This window comes from Halichoeres trimaculatus, unplaced genomic scaffold (assembly GCF_033239565.1).
Source record: "Halichoeres trimaculatus isolate MK-OKI-2021-1 unplaced genomic scaffold, fHalTri1.1 fHalTri1_scaffold_8, whole genome shotgun sequence".
In the NCBI taxonomy this organism is placed as follows: Eukaryota; Metazoa; Chordata; class Actinopteri; order Labriformes; family Labridae; genus Halichoeres; species Halichoeres trimaculatus.
Window position 1 is genome coordinate 30,788,497 of NW_027437186.1, and position 23,886 is coordinate 30,812,382.

At 41.0% G+C, this 23,886-nt stretch overlaps 1 protein-coding gene and 1 long non-coding RNA gene across 2 annotated transcripts in view; one reads left to right on the forward strand and one right to left on the reverse strand.

Moving 5' to 3' along the window:
• The window catches only part of LOC141795511 (zinc finger matrin-type protein 4), an 84,382-nt gene extending 73,887 nt beyond the window's left edge, over positions 1–10,495 (forward strand). Inside the window, exon 7 of the mRNA XM_074676417.1 lies at positions 8,215–10,495. Within this exon, the coding sequence (XP_074532518.1) occupies positions 8,215–8,236 (22 nt within the window). The 3' untranslated portion in view covers positions 8,237–10,495. The remainder of the gene's footprint in view (positions 1–8,214) is intronic.
• LOC141795512 (uncharacterized) overlaps positions 1–23,886 on the reverse strand; it is a 148,123-nt gene that overhangs the window by 64,790 nt on the left and 59,447 nt on the right. Inside the window, exon 2 of the long non-coding RNA XR_012598610.1 lies at positions 2,765–2,928. This is a non-coding gene — a long non-coding RNA (uncharacterized LOC141795512). The remainder of the gene's footprint in view (positions 1–2,764; positions 2,929–23,886) is intronic.

Here is a 23,886-nt window from a genome sequence, read left to right on the forward strand (position 1 = left end):
ATGAGGCTGCATCGCTGTAACTACCCGTATAATGTCATCACGTTCGCATCTCTCACCACGTTTGCACAGCCTTTGCTTTCCGGGTGCATTTTTTAGTTACACAATGCTGACCTCTGGCCTGCTTCTACGTGGCTCTATGTGCATAGCGTGTGCAAGAGTGTGTGAGATGTTGATGCTGATTTTTACGCAAGCCCCAAGGGTATAGTGGCGAGGTCGGGGACAATCCATTTAGCCTACTCACCCTGGTAATTATTCAGCATCAGTATCACAGAGGACACGTACACACAAAGTGCCGAGCAAACTAATGCACATTTAAAAGGCAGAGGCACCGAGAGCAAGGGAGGCCGGCTACCAGTGTGAGAGATTACGGTGCTTAGTGTAAAGTAACCCTGAATGCAAATGGTTGAGCCATCGACCTGCTAATAGGGAAGGCATATCTGTGTGTGTGTGTGTGTGTGTGTGTGTGTGTGTGTGTGTGTGTGTGTGTGTGTAGATCTTAGTATGTGTGCCTGGCATCTTCTCCCTGCTTGAGGCAAGGTGAAAGGTTAATTCAGGACTGTCGCTGCTGAGCTCTCCTCTCGCATGCCTCCTCTGCCACACAATCACAATCCCACACACACACACACACACACACACAAGCTGCAGCCGGCCTAAAGCTCTCTTCATCTCCCCTTAAGGCACACTTCATCCTTCTCTCACACCTTCAGCCCAAAACTAACACAAACACATTTGTTTTTACACATCCACACACACACTCACACTCACACACACACACATCCTGCCCTGAGCATCACTGTCTGTGTTGTTAATAAGGTCAGGGCTGCAGGAGGAGGGGGGCCTGTGTGTGTGTATGTGTGGGTTGGGGTGGGGTGGGTCACGCCTGAATCATGACTCACAGCTCCCTTAGCAACCGCCACAGACTGCGTTTACCTGGTGCACACACAAATTCACACACACGCCAACAGGGTGCCAAGGTGACCTTAGCATCCTCATAAACACTTGCCTCAGACAGTCAGGCAAATAAAATCTCTGCTTCCTCTCTTGCACATTCTCGTCCTCGTGTATCCAGCATCCCTCATGTGCGACCCTTGGAAGGATTATTGGATTACTCCATTAGCAGGCCCCTTCACTCACACACCATGACCTGTTTCTGTAACACATCTCTACCTCACCTTGTGCTTTACTGCATCACACTCTCCTACATACTATACCTCAACGTGTACTTCCACCAGACACTGTAACTTCACAGTTAATGGACTCTGTGGACATCACTGTATTTTAACAGCATCAGTTTTCATTCATGTGGTAGAAAATATGGAGCGTGAGGAAATCAGGTACTCTATTATCAAAGTGCAGTGTCTTAATCAATAGGCTCAATCCCATCTGTCACAATCTACATGTCAGAGCATCTTTGGAGCCACAGGAAGCTCCCAAGTGACACAGCCTGCATCACATGAATTTGTTTTATTATTATTAGCTGACACAGATATGAATTTTACATATCATTCTCTGCTTTCAGTGTGAAAGGATGAATGTGACATGTTGGAGCGCTTTCACCTCTTTTTCACCAACGCGCCCTCTATGCTATGTATTGACTAGAGTTAGTGCTAGTTCAAGGTCTGCTTAACTTGATAACCACTGATAAACCAGTTGGCAAGGGCTATAAAAGAGCCACAACACAGACACAACATGTGAAACTGCTCTGAATATGACAGGAGACATGCCTTCATGGATTTCAAACACAAAAATAAACACAAAAATTAACAAATTATTGTGCATTGAGACTTTTTTCCCCCACTAGTTCATGGGAAAAGTATGAGCAGTCAAAAGATGAGAAAAGCCTCATGTAAGTAATAATAATAATAATGAAATAATTAATAATAATAAACTTTATTTCTATTTCACTTTTTGAAACATCGTAAAAACAAACAGTAAAAAAAAACAAAAGAGAAGAAGAAGAGAGGTAAAAGAGAAATGTGAGGAAAAATAAAGAAATATATTAAAGGCTAAGAACCTCCACCAAACAAAAGAAAGGAAAACATCTGTAAAAATAAAAACAGTAATTTATTGCAACAATTAAAAAAAAGGATAAAGGATTTAAAATCCTGCCCATGAAACTGTCAAAGAAAAAAGTTAAACATAAAATAAAAAATAAAAGCAGCATTTTGACAATTAAAACACTCATAAATCTCCAATAAAGAGATTTGAAAGAGGATGAAAAGTCTGTCATTCTGATCTCCTCAGGGTTCCTCAGAGTGGGAGCTCTGAGGCCATAGAAGGCCGGGTCACCTTTGGTCCTCAGCTTTGACTTTGGGACAGCAAACAGAGCCTTCGCTGAGGACCTTAAGTCACGACCAGGCACATATGGACTGAGGAGATCAGAAATGTACTTCAGAGCAAGTGCTGTTGTCCTTACACCATGGTGTCTGTGCATACTGGAATCTAGAAGCTGTGTACTTATTTTCAACTTGTTCTGCATGGTTTGCAGCTTGTTATTCATCTTAAATGAGCATCTATGAAAACCCTCCTTTCAGCCCTTATGAGCCTCTACCTGAATCACAGTGTTCAGGATCCCTTTCCAGTGAAATAGACTCAGACACAGCTTGTGTGTTTTATATTCTAACAGCTCCGTAGTCATGAAACCACCAGTAATGTATGCCTTTACAGAAAATGTCAGAGGTTATCTGTTAGCGCCCACACTAGCTCCACCATCATACAGTACATTAGCTGGTGTTGCATTACCAAGTGTTATGATGTTACTTACAGCTGGTGGTTCTGAGCCGGCATGAAAGGTCCTCACAGATGGAGCAGCCCCAGGTTTCAGTAACAGCTCGTACTGGAGTCATGGGTGAAGTGGTGAGCAGAAGCAGCCGTGATGTGGCTGTTGCTGTACGGAGGACGTGTCACACTGTTTTCTGGTGCTTTCATCTGTTGGAGGAGGATACAGCTGTGATGTTCCTTCACAGCCAAAAGAGCAACTTTTCTGTTCCACACTTCTGCTCCAAGCACGAAAAAGGAAAACTCAGTTTGCCGCCCCCCTGGGTGGAACACACTGGAGAATGATTTGACATCAATTCACCTGAACGCCAGATCATTGAACAGTGCAGAACAGTTTGTAAAATATAATCTGTTTTCACAACTTCTGCATTTAATTGGAAACTAGTTTGCACCTTTAAGGCTGTTATTCATTTAATTTTTGTAATCTGTATCTTGATCATAAATCATTTAGCATGACGTGTGCTGCATGATTATGCGTGTCCTGACCTCAAAGTGAGATTATCCAGTTAAATAAAATAAACCCACTGCATCAACAAAGTGCAGTGTGAAGGACAAGCTGAGCGCTGAAATGAGACTCTCCAGGTGATGGATAATTCAAAAAAGCGGTCGATTGGACATGTCCTTGACAGAGCGGTGGGGTAGGCGTATCTTACTGTCTTAATGGGACACCAAATATGGATCAGGAAATAGGTCTCCCTTAAATCTTGAAGCTGTCCACCTACTGCTACACCCTTTTGTTGGTCCATTCTGCACCCTTTGATAATGCCACTTTTTCTGATGTGAGCCCCTCAAACACTCACTGGATAAACTGTCCTTTGATTCTTTCCACAAAGTTAGAAGAGTCCAATCATTTTTGAAACAATACACCAAGGGGCAGCTGAGCGCTTGGTGTTTTGGATCGATTTGTGACAAACTGGGAGCTAGCAAGGCAACAGATTTAGACCTCAGGGGTTATAAAAACTACCACACCCAGCCACTTTGGAGTCCTGAAACTGTAATTGAATGTATTGACCAGCTGACTGACAGAAGATTTATCTGCAATGCTGTTGGTGTGCTTTTGGGCTATTATTTTTTTAAGCGCCAAAGCCTTAAAATGCTCTGGTTTAAGCTTTTTCAAATAGAACGACTTACTGTTTAATTTCACTTGAAAAACGATAAAGCTGTTACTGGTGGTCAGTGCAGAGAAGTAATCGAAAGACTTTATCTTTGGATTATGGAGATTGTCTTTGACATTTCTTAATTTTTTTAGAAGCTTTTTCAGTCTCAATCAGTGGTTTTCAGCCAGGGTCAAGACCCCAGGATTCCCAAGACACAGACAAGTGCTCCCAAGACAATTTCAACAAAGAATTCATCAGCAGCAGCAGTTTAATGTTTTATCCACCCTACCAATCAGCAACTGAGAAAATTTCATCATTTTGTGGTTACAGCTTTTAAAATTTAATTCAAAACTTTTTTCACGCTTCTGATTGTAAGAAAAAAAAAAAAAAAAAAAGGACGAGGACCCCCAAATGACTGATAAAGAAAAACTTAGAAAACTTACTTTCAGAGTCTGCACTCACAGAAAATCCAATTAAAACACTGAAAAGTTCAACTGAGAAACTCAACATGGAGTCTGAAGTGTGATTAGGATGCCCCTCTGGAAGATAAAATTTAAGAAGTGCTCTCAGATGTGCCATTTGTGGATAAAATGTGTGATTAATTTCCCTCTTATACTGAGGCCCTCTGAGGTTGTTCAGCTAGGTTGGTAAGTAGAGTTTAGAGCCTGGTTTACACTTCTGCAGTGATCCTAAACTGTAGTGTCCCATGGACTTATGAGCTTCTGTCATCTGTATGATTGTGAAATCATCAGTTTCCTGTCCTTCTGCCTTTTTGTTTGCTTTATCAGAGCAACTTTTCAGCGTATTATGCTATATTGAGATTGATACATGTTGCTGTTTATGAGATTAAATGTTTGGCAATTCTGGACTTCCGTGGAGAGTAATGTTGGTGCATCAATATCCACCAGATTAAGACAAGTATCTTCTAAATGTGCAAAACTCCCTGAGAAGGACTATGGACAACCGCTTGTATCAGTTGGGCCTTTAACAGAGCCTTGATTTCATGGCCATAGTTTCAGGAGTTCGTCCATCCAACACAGGGGTCTGCAACCTGCGGCTCTGTAACTCCTTTGCTGTGGCTCTCTGTATCTTTAAGAAAAGATTTTATTGAAATAAAGATATTTTATGTTTCTTACGGACAGTATTGATAATTAGTAAAAGTGACACTAAATAAAATCATGGTTTAACATTTTGTTGAACTAAATACGTATCAAATCTGGCAATAAAGCCTGCCACTGCTCTACTTCACCTCCTACATCATCAACAGCCCACCAACTTTTCTTGCACCTGTGGCTCACCTCAAGTTTCACACTCTCAGAAGGAAAACTAAATTTAAGAAAAAGAGAGAAAAATATGGAAGAAAGTAGATATTTTATTTATGTGTGGATGGACCCATTTAACTGCCACTGTGCTGGCTTAATATACATCTGTAGGTAAAAATGAGCAAACAACAAAAATGATCAATATCTTTGAATTCAAGTATTACTTTTGTAGCTCCACTATTTTATAACTTCCAAAACTTCTTGTTTAAATAATTAACCAATTGATTTTAACTTTATAGAGGATTTTGTTTGCTGTACTGAGAATTGTGAAGGTAAAATAGATTTTGTGGCTATAGATTGACTTTAATCCAGGTGAGATGAGGAAAAATGGTCTTTGTATTCTAAAGGTTGCAGACCCCTGATCCAACATTCTTATCCACCCTTTGTTTATGCACTAACCTTGTGAATACAGAAATTAATACAGAGTAGGAGAGACAGAAAGTTGACAAAATGATTTTTAAGATGCTTGAATGATCATAACCTCTGTGTTTGACTGCCTGTGGCATAAAGGAAGACGCTCTTCAGTGACCCCTCAAACAGCTTCAACATCGCCCACACAATCTGAGTATATACACTACCTGGCCCAAAAAAAGGTCACTCAGTGTAATATTTTGTTAGACCACCTTTAGCTTTGATTATGGCATGCATTAGCTGTGGCATTGTTTCGGTAAGCTTCTGCAATGTCACAAGATTTATTTCCATCCAGTGTTGCATTAATTTTTCACTAAGATCTTTCATTGATGATGGTAGAGTCTGACCACACAAAGCCTTCCCCAGTATATCCCAAAGATTCTCAATGGGGTTAAGGTCTGGACTCTGTGGTGACCAATCCATGTGTGAAAATGATGTCTCATGCTCTCTGAACCACTCTTTCAAAATTTGAGCCTGGCCTTGTCATCTTGGAATACGGCCATGCCATCAGGGAAAAAAAACCCATTGATGGAATAACCTGGTCATTCAGTATATTCAGGTAGTCAGCTGACCTCATTCTTTGAGCACAGATTGTTGCTGAACCTAGACCTGACCAACTGCAGCAACCCCAGATCATAGCACTGCCCCCACAGGCTTGGACAGTAGGCGCTAGGCATGATGGGTGATCACTTCATCTGCCTCTCTTCTTACCCTGATGGACCATCACTCTGGAACAGGGTCAATCTGGACTCATCGGATCACATGATCTTCTTCCATTGCTCCAGAGTCCAATCTTTATGCTCCCTATCAAATTGAGCCTCACTGGCTGACAGCCGTCAGACTCTACCATCATCAACGCAAGATAGTGAAAAATTAATGCAACACTGGATGGAAATAAATCTTGTGACACTGCAGACGCTTATTTAAGCAATGCTACGACAAATGCAAGCAAAGCTAAAGGAAGTCCAGGGAAATATTAGACTGTGTGACCTTTTTTCTTTTTTTTTAGGGGAATTTTTTTTTGGGCCAGGCAGTGTACTCCCCAGGTATGTGGGTATATAGAGCTCCCTGCCTGTAGGACCTCCTTCTGTCTGTCACGCTGCATCTCTCTGTCACCCCCTGACCAGACTCAGCTTCCTCCTCTGACCCCTCTTTCTACCCCACTCTAACTTTACTCTGCCCCTCTTCTCTTGTTACCCTTTCACTGCTACCTGTCCCCTCCCGGAGAAGGCTACAGGCAACCAGAGCCTCGTCCTTCCTTTCCTCAGAGACTCCAAAGTGCCTGATGAGTCCTGACAGAGCAGACAGGGTGTAGAGGCCACTGCTTTAACAGCCATTACCGGGATAGGTGCTGACAGCCAGGGTGCCTGTTCTTCCCTCCTTCTCTTTCTCTCCCTCCCTCTCCCGTCCAGTGTGTATGCTAGGCATCGCTCCTATTAGGGAAACTCTGGAGGAGCATTTTAACCAGGACTGTGATGAAAACGGTGGAATTTGTTGTGCTGTTTTGAGGACGACTTTTGTTTCAGGCTCAGACCGTTGGCCACAAACGGAGACAAACATCTTATTCTCTCTTTATGTTTGTCGGATTTGGTTTGTCTCCTTGAACAAAAGGTAAAAGCAGACAGGATAAGGTCACACTGAGGCAAGAAGCGCTTCAAAGCTGTATCAGAAACAAAGTTAAGCTGACAAGAGGAACAATTACACAAAAAGCTGCAAAGATGAAAGACGTATTGAATTACTTGTGCATTATTGTTGGGATTTCTGTTGTGGCGTTCAGGCAATTGAATTACTGAGACCAACTGTGAATGCTAATGTGCTTTTGTCATTTTAGTCATTCATTGCAGAGATCAGAGGCGGTATCACTGAACACTTTCCTGCTTTTAAATCCTGAATATATTTCTCCCAAACATCCTCGCTTGGTGAGGTGGGTGTTGCTTTGCATGAGCGTCAGACCAACTTATCTCTTTGTTTTAATTAAATGTGGCACTTTTGCCTCTGGAGTTGCTTTGTTTCATGGTGATAAAGCCACAGAATGCAGCCGCAGCGCCTGTCATCTTGAAAAACAATCAGCAGCTCCAGATAAAGACCAAATCCACAGTAATTATTGCACCTTAAACATGAGGGTGTATGCTCCTATTTTTCTTCTTTGTTTTAATTTGGGGAACAGCCAGATAGCAGGCGTAATAGACGACTGTAATTATAAGAAGATGGTGGAACGGGATTATTGCTTAATGCTTCATGTACAGTGGAGCTGTCATTGCTTCTAAAAGGAAAATTTCTATAATGCAGCAACAGGATAAAAGCATTGCAGGGTTACTGTGTTACATCTCTGCACATTTGTCTTGATACATTACCAATGAGGACCTTGTTTATTTTGCCGTCTACGCTGTATTAAGACTGGCATGCGACATAGAGTTACAGGTAAATGAGATTACCTCCCAGGGACCGAGAATGGCAGAAACAGAATATCTTTCCCCCCGTGGGCTCGTTGTTCCCTGTGGTTAAAGAGCGCTGTCTTGTCGGATCTGTCTGTGTCAGTGAAAAAGGAAAAAAAAAGAAAGAAAGAAAACCCGACTAACAAATTCCTTCCTGTGTTTTGTTTTCAGCCTGAAGCAACACCAGCAGTAAGCCACAGAGACAGGCCGCTCTGGAAAGAAGAAGACGAGAAGAAGAAGAAGACAGAGATTATTGGAATAAACATCTTCAGAAAAAGAGGACTCGTGTCACAGACTGAAGCTTTGTGAGAAAGTGGTGCAAAGAAATTTCAGCGTGCGCAAGTCAATATGTGTCAAAGTGTGCATGCGTGTGTGTGCGGGTGCCATGGGCATCCGTGCATGCATCTGCAGTATGCATGTGAGGGTCATATTGAGTGTGTTTACTGCTATCTTTGATCTAAAAATATATCTCTGAGATTTATCCAGCACCTAAGTGTTTGATATAAGTTCTCAACACTGACAGTTGCAGAAGACTTGCGGCTGCATTTTGCCATAAAACTCCCGTGTGAACCACAATCCTAAAATCGAACTGATGTCAGTGCGTTGCCCAGAGTGGTAATAAACCGTTACAATGATAGTCATAGAGCAGCAGTAGTAATAACTCTGTAACAAGCTGTCCCACAAGTGCTCTGACAGTGATCCAGGTCTGAACACAGTCTTCTGTTTACATGCACTAAACACACAGCGAGGCTGACAGTGGCACATGCATGGCTCACTCTCAGACCACTTGGGACCAACTCAGGCCCAGACTTTCAATTCCAAGGAAACAGAAACTCCCGACAACCTCAGCCATTACAGATTGCATGAACTTCCATGACTTTAAAAGGATATATTTTTAATTTCAATCTTGTGTTGTCTATAAATGTAGTGGATTGGTGTCACTTTTTTCAATTGGTGTCCTTTGAAGCTCATCCTTTCATAAATTCCATATCCTCAAAATGTGGAGATGTGTCATACCTACGGGACAAAAGGCAGTGGAGAAAAAGCAGCACAAAGACTTTTCAAATCGTGTACTGAATTGAGGGTTTGTGCAACTTTTGTGAATCATCTACTATTGAAAACATTCCCACAGCACTGAATACTGATGTCAGATGCAGTCCAGAGGTGACAAAAATTCTCCTCTTTGTGGAGACGGGCAACTTGTAGATAATATATATTTATTTTTTCTGTTGCTATGGCCAGAGAAAAAACACTTCCCAAATCATGTAGCAGCCGATGTACAATACAAACGGGATGTAATCCAATGCATGAAAGATGTAAGACGTTGCATTCACTTGCCTTTTTGAAACCTATTGCTTGTGCGTTTTGGCAATAGCGCTGCTTTCTAGTGATAGCTTCGTAATACATTACTGCACATGCCTGCACCTGAACAAAGAGGTCACCTTTTAGTATGGAACTGGCTTCTTCTCAATATCTTATTTATTCATCGGAAACGCATCTTTATGTTCACCGGGAACAATAAGCTGAATTTCAAAGTTGGGATGTTAGGTGAAATGTCAGTGACAACAGATTTTGATGGTTCGTGGATCATTCAAACACATTTTTGACTGAAAATAGTTAAAAGACAACATCTAAAATGTGGAAACTGAAACTGAAAATAATTATTTTGAATGTGTTGATGCCAGCTATGCTTCAGAGAAATTATGACAGGGGCGCATTGACTGATATAAATTTTTTAGCTGCTCATCAGTTCAGGGTCCCAGGCCAGTTTAGCACCTGGACTCTTCTACTACAGAGCCATGCTGTTGTAATGTGTACAGAATGTGGCTTGGCGGTATCTTGCTCAAACGTACAAAGTCTTCCCTGAAAGCGGCTTCTAGTCTAGCATTACGTATGTCTTCCCAGAGGTGTAAGCTACCCAAATAACTGCACTAAGAAGTAGTCAGGTGATTCTCTTCATTTGAAAATGAACACTTTGTGTCAAATTTATATTTTCCAGGCCACAGAGCAGTTTTCCATTCTTTCTCTGCCCTTCATAAATAGTTTCAGCTTTGGAGGAGTTGCCAACATTTCTAGATCAAGTTTCTCTTCGCACAGCACAGTTTAAATCTCTCATTAAAATAGTTTGTGGAAGGCATTTTGAGCATATATGGTGACGGCAACCTCCAGTCTAAGAAAATGAGACAATGTGGAAGTGCTAAAATCTACTGTTTCTCCAGTGTGCACTTGAGGCTGGCTCCGGAAGTACCGGAAGTCACATACACACCAAGCCAAAAAAAGCCATTTTCAAAGCAGAAATGAACTTATTAACAGCCTGGTTCAGAAAACATCTCCTGTCTGAGTCACTAATTTTACTATCGGCACCCACTGTACAGGGGGTGAATTTTTTTTCTAACTCAGCCACTCAGAGGATACTAGGATCGAGCTCCCCCAAAAAGAGGCACAGCTGAGGGTCACCCTATGGCTGTACATGAAGCCCTTGCCACTGGCAATATGGCCGCTATAGCCGATGTGCTTTATTTACTGTTTCAGAAACGTCCATGTTTTACACGGTCTATGCTTCCACTACAGAGTCTTGTCTGTTTTCAAAGCAGGAACACCTGAGACCTCAAGAATCACAATCATCCAGTGCTGCTTTTCAGCCTTGTCCCTTTTAAACAGAAATTTCCCCGAGTCCTATAATGATGTTGTGTAACTTAGAAGATAAAATCCCTAAACACTTTGCAATTTTAGACATTAATCTGAACACTTTCCTCTCTTACAGAGTGGTAAACCTTTTCCCATCTTTACTTCTGAGACACTCAGCCTCTTGGAGTGCTCTTTTTGAACCCACTCATGTTATTTACCTGCTGGAAATCAGCCTAATTAGTTGGCATATTCTCCTCTAACTGCTTTTTTTTTAGCATAAGTTGTCTGTTTCTTTTTTAAAGATGGCGCTGGTATCCACATTTAAATGACCCCTTAATGTTCTATTAAAGGGAAAATGTTCAGTTTCTACATTTGATGTGTTAGCTTTGCACCGTTTTCAATTACAGGGTTTTCGATGAATATCACACCATTCACTTCTGTGCTCATCAGCATTTTTTTACAGAGTCACAACTTTTTCCGAACTGGGTTGTAGAGCAGTCACAGTTTTTAAAAACTCCTGGTATTGTCTTCAGATTGTCTGTTAAGCGAGATTCAGGAAGGTTTTGTAGCATCATAACATGAGCAAAAAGAAGACACGCTCCACTCTCCTCATTAGCACTGAGCAGATTTCTTTACACGGACCGGACTTAAACACAGCACATACTGTTATTAGCTATTATCTGTTTTTCTTCTGTTATTTCTCGTGATCATTTTGTCCTTTGGTTATTTCATGGTGAAGAGAGTGTATTCAGAGTTATTTTGTTTTATTTTTTCATAAACAGACATATGGATGAGTTAGGATTTATGCAATCACATTGTAATATTTACAACCATACATTGTGGGTTTGAAGTGAAATAGATTTATGAAGCAAAAAAAAAGGTGTTATATGTGTAAATAAGCAGTAGCTGCAGGTGAAATTTGTGTTTTAAAAAGTACGAGTTTTGTATTCATAGTGTTTAACTGCACTGAACTACAGGGTGATAAGGGAAATGTGTTTCTTATTGATATTATTAAGACACTAATGTGCTGGCATTGACTTAAAATGTCTGTTGGTGTTTTGTACGGCGTGAAAATGAACTTGGAGACACTGGTGGTGGACCAAAATCCAACAAAAGAAGAAGAGATCCCATTGAGAGGGTTTTTTTGATAACAGCTGTTTTCACGAGGACGACCATGATCACCAGAAAGACTGCCCCCTCAGAGAAACAGCAGACATGACACTGGAGTCGTCAGTGGATTCAAAAACGCAAAAAGGACAAGCAGGACTGTTGGATTACAAAGTAACGTCCGAAATGACCAACCCCTCTGTTGCCACTGATACCGTAAGAAAAACAAAAACAAGAAGTCATCTGGCTCTCTCTGCTGTGCATCATGACTGTTTGGAAGACTGTTCACACTCTCTCCAGCACTGGTGTTTTCACAATAGAAGCAGTGTCTGTGTGTGCCGATATCACAGTCCTGTGCAGAGGATGACTGTGCTGTGAGTCACATATTTTAGCAGATGTTACATAATATATGACAGAGATGTTATCTATGGGTAGGAATTGTGTGATATGATGCTTGCGGGTGGGTGTCTGTGTATGTGACGCTGTCAACTGCGCTGGCAGTGGGAGACTTGCTGTGAGCTGTGTACTGTGAGCACATTTGTAAACACACCTGATGATGAATACAAGGAACAAGACAACTATATCTATTTTCTCTTGCAAAATCCAGAACTGTGTGTTTCTTGCTCGGCTTGTTTACACCACCTTGACGAAGACGTGTTTGAAATTTGTTGTACTGGCAGCGATCGTTTGTTACCACACACGCACAACCTCGAGTTTTCAGCACCACCCACACAATGTGATTTCAATAATCAAGCTTATTAATTTATCTCTATTTGCTTCTGAGTCTCCCCATTTGTTTTCTGGTTTTATTCCTCTTTTGTTATGAGGGCTTCCTTAAAAGAAAGAAAAATAGCAGCACATAAACAAAAAGTACTATAATCCTGACAATAAGGAATCAATCAGACTAACATGACCCATGTCAGGGATGAAGAAAACTTGTTACGCATTTGTGTCAAGGACGTGGGATGTGCAGCTGGTAATATATCATTACAAACACAAACACACACTGCACTGACAGATCTCCTCTCTTTACAAACAGCAGCATGTCCTGGCCTGCCTCCCACGGTTTCTCTTTTCTACCTGATCTTTTGACAGTATTCATTAGCAGCATGTTTTACAAAGACGTCCAAACCTGCATTTTACTCATTATCAGCTGAACTCAACTCATATTTATTTATACAGCTCCTTTCATGCATTCAACCATGCAGCGCAAAGTGTTACACAGAAAAACAGAGAGATGAAAAATTTAAGCAAAGAATAACAAGACTAAAATAAGATCGAGGGCATTCATTAAAGGAAAGAAAATTACTTGTACTTAAAAGTATTTCCTCGGTCAAAGGACGGTCATTGGGTTACTAAATCTGTGTCAAGACAAGACGCATCAAGATCAGTTTGAAGCAGCTCAGCAGGTGACAATGATTGATTGTCACACAAGTTTCCTTCACAGTAATAAAAGGTGCTATGAGGAGGATCTTTTAGGATTGCACTCTTTCACTACCTTGTGGCCTGGAGTCCCTGCACACTGTCATAAATTACTTTTAGTGAGGCGTGTGTTTGTTTAAGAATTAAATAGTGATTGCATCAAACCTAATTTTCTTTGTTCAAGACAACTTTTTACCGGATGCAACATGTGGAGGTGTTTATCAGTACAGTAATGTAGTGCTACGGTTTGAAATGTGACATCAAGCAAACGTAGCAGCCGGCTATACATTAGCTACATCAGCAGCCCTGTGCTCTGACATATCTGTAGGCTAACGTGACAACAAGAAACGAATACTGTAAGTTTGTAAGTAGGTTAGTAGCCGTTAATATTCAGTGCAGATGGCAGCATGGTGCTGTAAGACATGTCCGTAATGTGTAACGTTAGTAAATCCTGGTTAGCTATGTCCTGCCAGTCATCTACCAAGCAGAGCTAACGTAACCTCACTCTTCATTTTATTGATAGACTCTCAAGTTTCAACAGACCACTGCAGAATAACTGCTGACTGTGGGTTGAAATTAACATTAGCGCAAACAGCTTAACCCCTGTGTTTTAGAGTGATACAGCCCAAGCTAAAGGCTAATTAGCCTTTAGCTCGGGCTGTATCACTCTCCTGTTTAGCTTCTTTCTGCTCTTCTTCTGTCCTTTTTCTGTCTGACAGTTAGGCTCCTGTGTCCACTATCACTACAAGTTTAAGAAATTATTTTTAGCAGAGAAAAACACAGATTTCTGTGTTTTACCTCTTCTCTCTTCCAAACTTTGTCAGCTGGCGTGGTGTTGTCAAAGAGACCTGGACGTGCCGTAAATCCATCCGGTTCTGGCTGACCTTATCGGTACACTAATAAGTAGCAATTTAAAATAACTTGTAACCAGCTATATTAGTGCTGACAATCTTATTTAAAAGTGTGGATTACGAGCAGGCATCTAGAAGGGAGAGTTTTTCAACTTCTCACGGCCCCTTTAAAGCAAAACATAAAAAAACAAGACAAAATAAGATCGAGGGCAGTCATAAAGGAAAAGAAAATTACTCTTACTATGACGTATTCCCTGAGTCAAAGGACGGTCATCAGGTTACTAAATCTGTGTCAAGACAAGACGCATCAAGATCAGTTTGAAGCAGCTCAGCAGGCGACAGTGATTGATTGTCACATCGCACGTTTCCTTCACACTGATTAATCTGAGAACACATCACCAGCTTAGAAAAACAACTCAAATGTGATTATTTGTACTGGTGAGCCTCTTTTCAAATATCCTCTTTTTTGGTGCTTTTTTCTGCACATCTTTGTGGAAAAAACGCCAATAACCTGACCAGTAGTGAGCTGTGTATGCTTTATTCTCTGTTGTATAACCAACATAAGCTGTTTTTTCATAACCAGAGCTGCTGTGCTCTGCAAACCATTATAAACTCAGGGCACAGGTTCACATCTCATTTAAAGTGAGCGGAGATAGCTATTCTTGTTCCTGTCGGAAGTCTCTTATATGCACACACACGAAAACAGTCATATAGACATTCACCATGGTGACAACTCATCATTAATTCATACAGAAAAGCAGTCATCACAAGAAAAGAAAACCAGCAGAGGTGTGATTTGAACTCTGTGTGTGTGGTAGTAGGGGATGTGTGTGCGTCAGATGGTAGAAGAAGCTGAAAAACAGACTATTTGTTCAGATCCAGCAATTAGCTTCAAAGCTTCGTTCTCTCCACAAAATTTCCAAAGTAACTTTCCCCTTCCCCGTGTAGAGCGAGGTGGAAAGTTTAGGGTGCGCTCAGAGCACCAAAACATAAACACACACATGAATTCTTGAAAATCTTGTTGAAATAAATGAGCATAACAACCCCGCCAACTCTCCACATGAGCACAGCAAGACAGAACCGCAAGACAGCTCCACAATGGGGGTATAATGTTTATCATCTTTTTTTCCCTTGAACCAAGCTTGTTATTTACCAAGAACAGTGCAGTAAATTTGAGAAAAACAAGTGCTCGCAAGCGGGAAAAGAGAAAACGACAGGAGGGAAGAGGAAATCAGTTCAGAAAGGAGATGCTGTGCACGCTTAATGGCTTTCTATAGTCAACAGGAGATGAGTTAAATAAAACATTAAAGCTGCTATAATGTCATCTCCTCTGTGCTTTCCAACCTTTATGTAGCATAAGTCAGTGGGTGTGAGAATACTATGCTACCACTCCTTTTTTCGCCCACAGTAGGGCATGTTATCTGGGCTCATCCATATTCATGACCCTATCACTGTAACACACTGTTCTTCTGGGATGTGTTCCTGCAAAGATCATCTCCAGACCACAGCTCAGCTTCCTGCACTGCTTCATTTGAAGCGCCCGCGTGGCTCAGGCTCACTGTGGAGTTCACACCGAATTAGCACTAGTAATTGATTGCGTCATGGTCGCACACCACACGAAACAGTATCAGTGACTCACTGTGATGATACCCAGAGAACCAGTGGATGGATGTTGCAGTTTCCTCTGGGTGACCCCGTGCAGCTGCATCATTATGACAAGCATTTGAGAAAATGTCAAGATAGGGATACGTCTGCAGTTGACATTTAAAGGACATGCTGGGCAAAGGGGTCATGTAAGGCTAAAAAAAAAATCCCCTCAGCAGAAGGCAGTGGAGATGTTTTTACTACTGTACGGCACTGTCTCTGCATGAGAGTGAAGCAGTTGTAAACAATGACTCACCCCTCCTGACAAACAAGAAGAGCTTCCAGCAGAGAAACAACATTAGCTGTTTTAAATTCTGTACTTCACTTTGATTCAGTCCTACTTTCATTTACAAATAACAATGATGGAAAAGGTTACAATGATAGTGGAGGTGTCGAGGAGTGATACTCATTTATGAAAACCTCTCATGATTATCCCAAAGAACAAGGACAGAGAGCAGCTCTCTCTTATTTTGTTCAGTACACACACAAACAACAGAGCCATTCAGCCTCCATATTTAAATACACTTTCCTCCCAGATTCCCTCACCTCACCTGTCACATGTTGTGTGTGCATGCTCTTAACCGGCCGTCACCAGTGGTGATGTGACCCCGGACAGCCCGGTGGTAACAGATTTCCACTCCGTCGCTCTGCTCCATGTGGCAGGCTGTTCATTGTCAGAGCCTGTCAGAGCTTCCCTGTCAAAAAACATTGTCGCCATCACAATACTCAGCCCCACAGCCCGCGCTGGCATTTTAGACAGTGGATCATAGGCTGGCGGGTGACACGGGCAGCCACACGCAGCACGCAGCGCCGAATGCATCAGAAGCAACACGTCATCAGAAGAACTTTCGTGCTCATTCATTGGCATGTTTGTTATCAGCAATTTAAACAAAGAGACATACCTTACCTCCCTGACCTCAGTTATGCATCTTACAGGCTCATCCTTCACCCAGCACTCATTTACTGACCCTCCACAGGTGAGAACAAACACATCAAGCTCTGGCTCAGTCAACACAGACAGGACATGTAATTAAACTGCAGTCTCACAGCTCACACAGCAGTCTTGTGAAATCTATGCAGCTACCTGCAGAACACCTCACATCCCGGCTTCACCCTCACCACTTCTGGTGGATTCATTGTGCAGAATTTTGAAGAGCAATGTCATAAAATCTAAGACACCAAAAAATCTGCAGGTGGAAGCTGGGGAGATGACGGGGCTAAAAGTACGAGCTCAGAGCTGGTGTAGAGCAGCGGTGGCGATGACAGAGCAGAGGGAGAGAATCTGCAAATCTTGCAGCTTGAATGAGGTCGCCAAATAAGGAGGATATGTTTGTGAGGTGATAAAGAGAATGACGTATGTTGAGTCGCCTGCCTGAACCAGCTCACAGGCACAATTACTAACAGCCACTGATAAGGGGGATTCATGGTTGTTGTTGGCAATGATAGAGATTGCATTAGTAGTATAAAAAAAAAGGTTTTATTTTATGTTTAAGAATGGGAGAATTGGTAATATGGTAAAATAAATATGTGTACTCATGAAGCGCTTTGTCAGTCCCAACAGTCAAAGTGCTTTGACATTTCTTATCACATCCATACCCTGATGGCAGAGGTAACACAGCACTGGTCTGATGTTACATTAAAGGGTATTTACACTGCAAACAGTGAATCCTAAGTAATGTATGCAGGAAATAATGGATCTAAAACACTGTCAGTACAATCATTGTTAAAAACATGACAGAGACTTTCATCCCTCCCCACACCCATCAGCTCTGTGAGGCTGTTTAATGTGCACAGCACCAGCTTCAGATAAAAGCAAACATCAGCATGTTCATATGATGTTAAGCACATATGTTTGGCATGTTCAGCGTATTAGCATGCTTATCAGCACAACACACGACAAACAGAAGCTGTTTCATTGCATCTACTGCTTTTCTGCAATGAAGGCACAACTGCATTAGATGCTGCGTGAACTCAGATATTCTGTAATGTTTTACCATGCCAGATGTTTTGGTTTAAGTTATCAGATCTAACTTCCTTTGATTGACTGAACTGAAAAGAATGTAACTGTTTGAATAATTTTTCTCATTTAAGAGATGAAATATTTCCCTTTAAGTCAGGTGAACCACATGCCGTTGGCAGGAATGTTAAAGGAATCTGTGTACAAGTCAGAAAATACGCACATCCAAACCAAAGAGGGCAGGTACTGAGTCAAAGAAAGAAAGAGAGAAAGACATTTCACACACTCAGTCTTATCAGACTAGACTGCCATCTTATTAGCACAGTCACATGATCAAATAAGTCACATGAAAAAATGTGTGCACCCATTTGGAACATAAAACAAAGTATTACAGTTAAAGAGAATGTAACTGACTGACCAAGTTTCTAAGTGCGTTAGAAAAAGTCCCCCTTTAGACGTATGTCTGATCGTAATCCACACTTAAAAATGAGATTACAACAATACAGGTTACATCAAAGTGCTACTTCTTCGCTTCCAGATCCAGATGAGCAGGACCGAATTCATTTATGGCACGTAGAAATCCCTATGACAACATCAGGCCAAAGTTTAGTAGTAAGAAGAGAGATCTGTGTTTTTCTCTGCCGAAACAATTTCTGTGATTAATTTTGTAGTGATGATGGACACAGGAGCCTAACTGTCAGACAGAAAAAGGACTGAAGAGCAGAAGAAAGATAAACATGAGAGTGATAGAGCACGAGCTAAAGGCTAAAACAGGGGCTAAACTGTTTGTGATAATGTTCATTCCAACCCACAGTCAGCAGTTATTCTGCAGTGGTCTGTTCAAACTTGAGAGTCTATCAATAAAATGAAGAGTGAGGTTAAGTTAGCTCTGCTTGGTAGATGACTGGCAGGACATAGCTAACTAGGATTCTCTAACGTTACACATTATGGACACATCTCACAACACCAAGCTGGGAATAACACTAAATACAGTCAGCTACTAAACTACAGTACAAACTTACAATGTTTGCTTGTTGTCACGTTTCAAACATTGATAAATAGATAACCTCATTGCGTTTTTATCTGGTAAAAGAAAATTTGATTTGAACCATTTCCATTTGATTCCAAAACAAACACACACTTTGTTAAAAGTCACGTCTTCACGACAGTATACATGAGACTCTGGGCCAAAAGGGCGCGCTGCAGTCCAATTAAAACAAATCCTCCTCGAAGCATCTTTACATTATAGAATAGAATAGAATAGAATAGAATAGAATAGAATAGAATAGAATAGAATAGAATAGAATAGAATAGGATTTGTCATTGCAACAAGTACAACAAAATTGCAAAACCCCTTCAGTCAGTGCAAAACAGTGTAAAGTGCAAAATAGCTGCCATGTTCAGGTGCATTACAACCAACAAAGTCCCAAGTTATTCTCTGGTGACATTGTTCATATTTCCCAGCGGCTCAGTAAAAAGGCAAGATGCAGAAGTCTGGATTAGAGTAGTGGATCGCAAGGTTGACATTATCATACGCAAGGTCATAATGCTACCATATCTTAAACAATTGGATACAGCCTTAAGAGAAACTGTTCTAGGTTGCATTTGTTAGCCTGTCTGTCTGCCTGAAGAAGAATTTGAAGATCTTGTTGTTTATAACGATTTATTACAGTGAATTTTTAAGGTAGATTTAAGAAAGACTTGCTGAATCATCCAAGTCCAAGAGATGGAAAAATTAGAATCAAAGGCCAACACTGCACACAAACTAATACTAGTGGTTAAATATCTTCTAAACCATTCTTCAGTTTATCTGCAAACAAAGAATGGTTCCAACACCAGAAACTGGGATGCTGGTTTAGCGTACTTTGTACAGGAGGCACCCCATGTACAGTGGCCACAGAATTAATTCCTGGTCTACAACCGAAGTTTATTTAAAATAGTTGTTATGACATTACGCCATCATTGTGTTGCCTGCAGATAAACAAACTAACACTGGTTAAGTGAGTTTGGCTAGCATCAGCAGCCTGCTTTCCTTGCAGATCAAACTCCTCGTGCCTGTGCTGCACGTCCAAACCGATGCTCCAGCTGACTGGTTATATGTGTGTACGACTTAAGTTTAATTCCACAGTGATCAAAACACTGCAGAGACACACTGGTTTATCGAGAAGTCATCTTTGTCCCACTTTCCACCTCACTGAGTTTCCTTCTGGGCACCATCAGAGCTCGGCTGTGGGGGCTGCAGCTCTCCCTGGTGGCAGTTTTCATTTATGTTGTTTTAAATGTGTACATTAATACATTATAATGATTTTATCCGACTGGTATGTTTAATGACGACCAGCAAAGAAATATTTTATCAACTCATCAATTTATCTGGTGGAGGAGAAAAGCTGATATATGTGCAAAATGTCTCCGCTTGCAGATTTGCATACCACAGGAGCCTGGTATGCAAATCAGAGTGCACTTAGAGTTAACCTTGTTTCAAGATAAAGACAACAAGGCTGTAGCTCCAGTGAAGCAGACTCGTTGTTTTGGCTCCCGCTATAATCCAAATCTGTCCCTTTTTGTTTTTTAAAGAAGAAAGCTTTGCCGAGCGCTAAACACTCCTCCCGTAAAAAGCTTTTTCCTGTTCCTGCTCCACGGCTGGTCAGAGAGGCTTTAATTAAGACTATGATCTGACACATTCACTGTTTTAGCCCCTGAATGCACCACAGTACGCTTACAGAGGAGTGTGTGTTTCTGCATCTTTGTGTGAGTGTGTATATCTGAGTGGGCATACAGGTGTTTTACTGCACTTTTATGTATTATGTAAATTTTTCAGTCTGCATGTATATAAGCCAGTGTGTGTCAGTGTGTGTTGCAGAGATTTATGCGAGCATCGCAGCAAATAGCATTTGCAATTTGCTTGCTCCCTAAAAAATTCATTACGAGATGCATGCGCCATCTAAAATCTATTTTACCATCTGGAGATTTTCACGACAAATCAATCTTGTTTTTTCAAAGGCAAGGTCATTCAATTTTAATAAAGACAGGATGTCTTTGCAAACTGTATGGTACAAGGGGAAGTAATGAAATTTGCTGTCTGCAAAAAATCAATTCACCTGATGTCGTTGCTCCTCCGCTGCATGTCGGGGCTGCCACACTGTGGCTTACATTTCACAAAAGGCTTTGTGTGTAGGTATGTCAGAGGGATGCCCCACAATACCTACAATCCTCCAAACTAGGCTATGCATAAAGTGGGCCAGTGAGGCAGCATTTGGCCTAATACTGTATGTATCTGGGCCTCGGCTCAGGAGGAGGACAGACAGAGTAATAAGTCTGTCTGTAGGCTGACGGCTACATCTGATGGTTCCCCTCTGTGACTGCTGTCATCTTAGCATCTTGCTTCCAGCCTGCAGAGTGCAGCCCAAAGCAGAGATCTTAATCTGTGAGCCAGGATGCACACACACATACACAGACAAACACACACATAAACACACATGTTCATGCACGGACAGGCTGTCTGCTGCTGAAATTAGGTTGTCAAAGCTAACAGGCTGCTAGTCAGGTGTCCCGTCTCTCTGTCAAGCTACCGCCTCTTTCATGTCCTTTGTAATGAATGAAGAATCAATAAGCAGGATTCCTGCAGCCAGATGTGCAGGGAAGAATTTAACCTGTCTGATAAAATCCAGAGTCAGACAGGGAAAAAAAAGAGCAGCTTCAGGGCAGCGAGGCTTTGATTGACAGGTGTTTGTTTACTCACCACTCCTCAGCTCCATTTAGGCTACACGTCCCTGCCTAAATTTAGATTTCTGTCTTCATCTGACTGACAAGATGGCAGGAAGACTGAATCTAATCCAGACACTAACATACAGTAATGTTTAGAATCTACCATTAAAGTGTAACATTAGAGGAAATTAATATCTCTTAAAATCCAGCTTCCACTGGTGAGATGTTTTTGGTCTTTTAATTAAGCTTTAAGAAAATAAATGTAATAAGAGTACGTTTATGTTTTTTCCACAGTCATAATGTTTGTGGCTTTGATTTTGTCAGATCTCTCTGGAGCTTTTCTTGCCACTAAATGCAAATTTCTCTTAATCTCTCAGCCGTAAGCAGCTGCTCCATTTCCAGCCTTAATTGCGTCGTGGGAGAATAGCGTCAATCAATGCTAAAGTCAAGAGTCAATCAAAAGTGAGCGTGCATTCTGAGCTCTTCAAGTACACTCAGTCTAATTAAGTATTTAATCTATTAACACACTGAATCTTTAAAATGTCCATCTATAATAAGGTTTCAATGAGTGCTAAAGTAGGACACATCCCTAAAGACACATATGGAAGATGTTAATGATTCAAGTCCTTTTTTAACATCTAATGCAGGCCACACAGACGTTAAGTCCACCTCATGTACTGAATGAAGGATGCATCAGTGCACCTCTGTCTGCGTGTGGTGACTTTGCTCCAGATCATGTAAGATGTCAGAGAAATCCAACATAAACCTGCCTCTCGAGCTGAAGCACCGAGAAATTCACAGTTTCAATTAAGAGTTCCAGCTAAGCAGAAAATTACCTTACAGTCCTGATGACGGAGCAAATAAAAGGTGAACACAGTAACAGAACGAGGTACCAGCTTTAATGGATCGGCTTTATGGGTCCAGGAGAAACAGAATGCTGTAGGTTTAATGCAATAGTGTGTACAAACTGTAAAAAGACCAAAACAGTCAGTGAAGGCAGCAGCATGCTTTCTGTTATTTGTTTACAACATTTTATAAATGTGATCATAGACAGGTTTTTACGCAATTACTCAATGATTATCAGAATGTTATACACATTAGTTTAAAACCTGAAACAGTAGCCACAGTTACATAAGGACTTTTTCGTCTTTCCGAATGGAATTTTTCTGAACGACTTTTCCGAAAACAATAGTAACATGGACAGAAATAATCCAATCTCTGGTCTACATGGGCCTCTATAATCAAACAGAATGGTCAATCAGAATCAGAATCAGAATCAGCTTTATTCGCCAAGTATTTTCAGAACACAAGGAATTTGTCTACAGTTTAACCTGCACTCTCTTGGTACAATTGTTGTGAATAGAAAAACACTGAGAAACACTAAACATTAAAAAAGTAGAAAAAAATAGAATAGAAAAAATGGAGCATGTGCAAACAAAAGTAAACAAACGCAAACAAATTGAGGAACGTCTCTAGTTGCGTCTTACGTCATATCTGAGTATGCACTGAAAGAACGCACCCTGACATCTTTCCATTTGAGTGGTAAATGATACCTCAATCAGTTTGGGGAAAGGAATATTCCACCCCTGTGAAACTGATTAAATGTCCATTGGGATTGGCACTTTCCTTTCAGAATTAGGTGTATACAAAGGTTATATTCTTTCTGTTTGAGCAAATAAACAGAATGCAAGCGGAATATTTGGGTCCATTTATACGTGGCTTATGAGCGTTTTCTATATGTAGAACTAAGTGATGAGTCTGCTGTCAACACTGAGCACAAACTGTTTTACATTGGTTTGCCTAGTGTGGCGACCATTAGCAGAGGCTAACATCCACACCTCTCTACTGGTTACACATTGTTCCAGTGGAGTGACTATTAGCCAGTTTAAATATTCACAGCCTACACACCCCTTAAAGCACAAAGAGATGATGTCTGTCATTTGTGCTCGTTTAGTAATGCAGAAATCCATTGAAGTATTACAGTATGTCCATTAACTAATGCTGAAGCCTTGTGGTAGGTAAATATTCTACAGTTTAGACACTAGACACAGATTTCAGAACTATCAGAACGAACAATGTGAAACTTAAGTGTGCTAGCAAACTTTTCTATAGCTTACTGTTTTTGTTTTTTGTTTATGCTTTTTCTCACACCAAGCAAAGTAGATTGTTCAATTTTATCAATACTGACATCTTTATTGGGACTGCTGCATGATTACTTCCACATTGAATCTAGACAGCTGGATTTGTATAAGCTTTTCTTCACTACCTATAGCTTGTTTCTTTGCATGGTGCACTGTGGCTTAACAATTAGCATTGCTGCCTCACAATAAGAAGGTCACCAGTTCAAATCCAAGTTCGGGGATTGTCTATGTGGAGCGTGCATGTTCTTTTTGTGCATGTGTGGGTTCTCCATTGGTACTCTGGGTTCACAGTCACAATCTAAAACATGCTCATCAGGTTAAATAAGGATTCTATGCTTGTTTTGCTGATCCTAACTTTGCCACATCATGTTATCATCTTATGTAACTT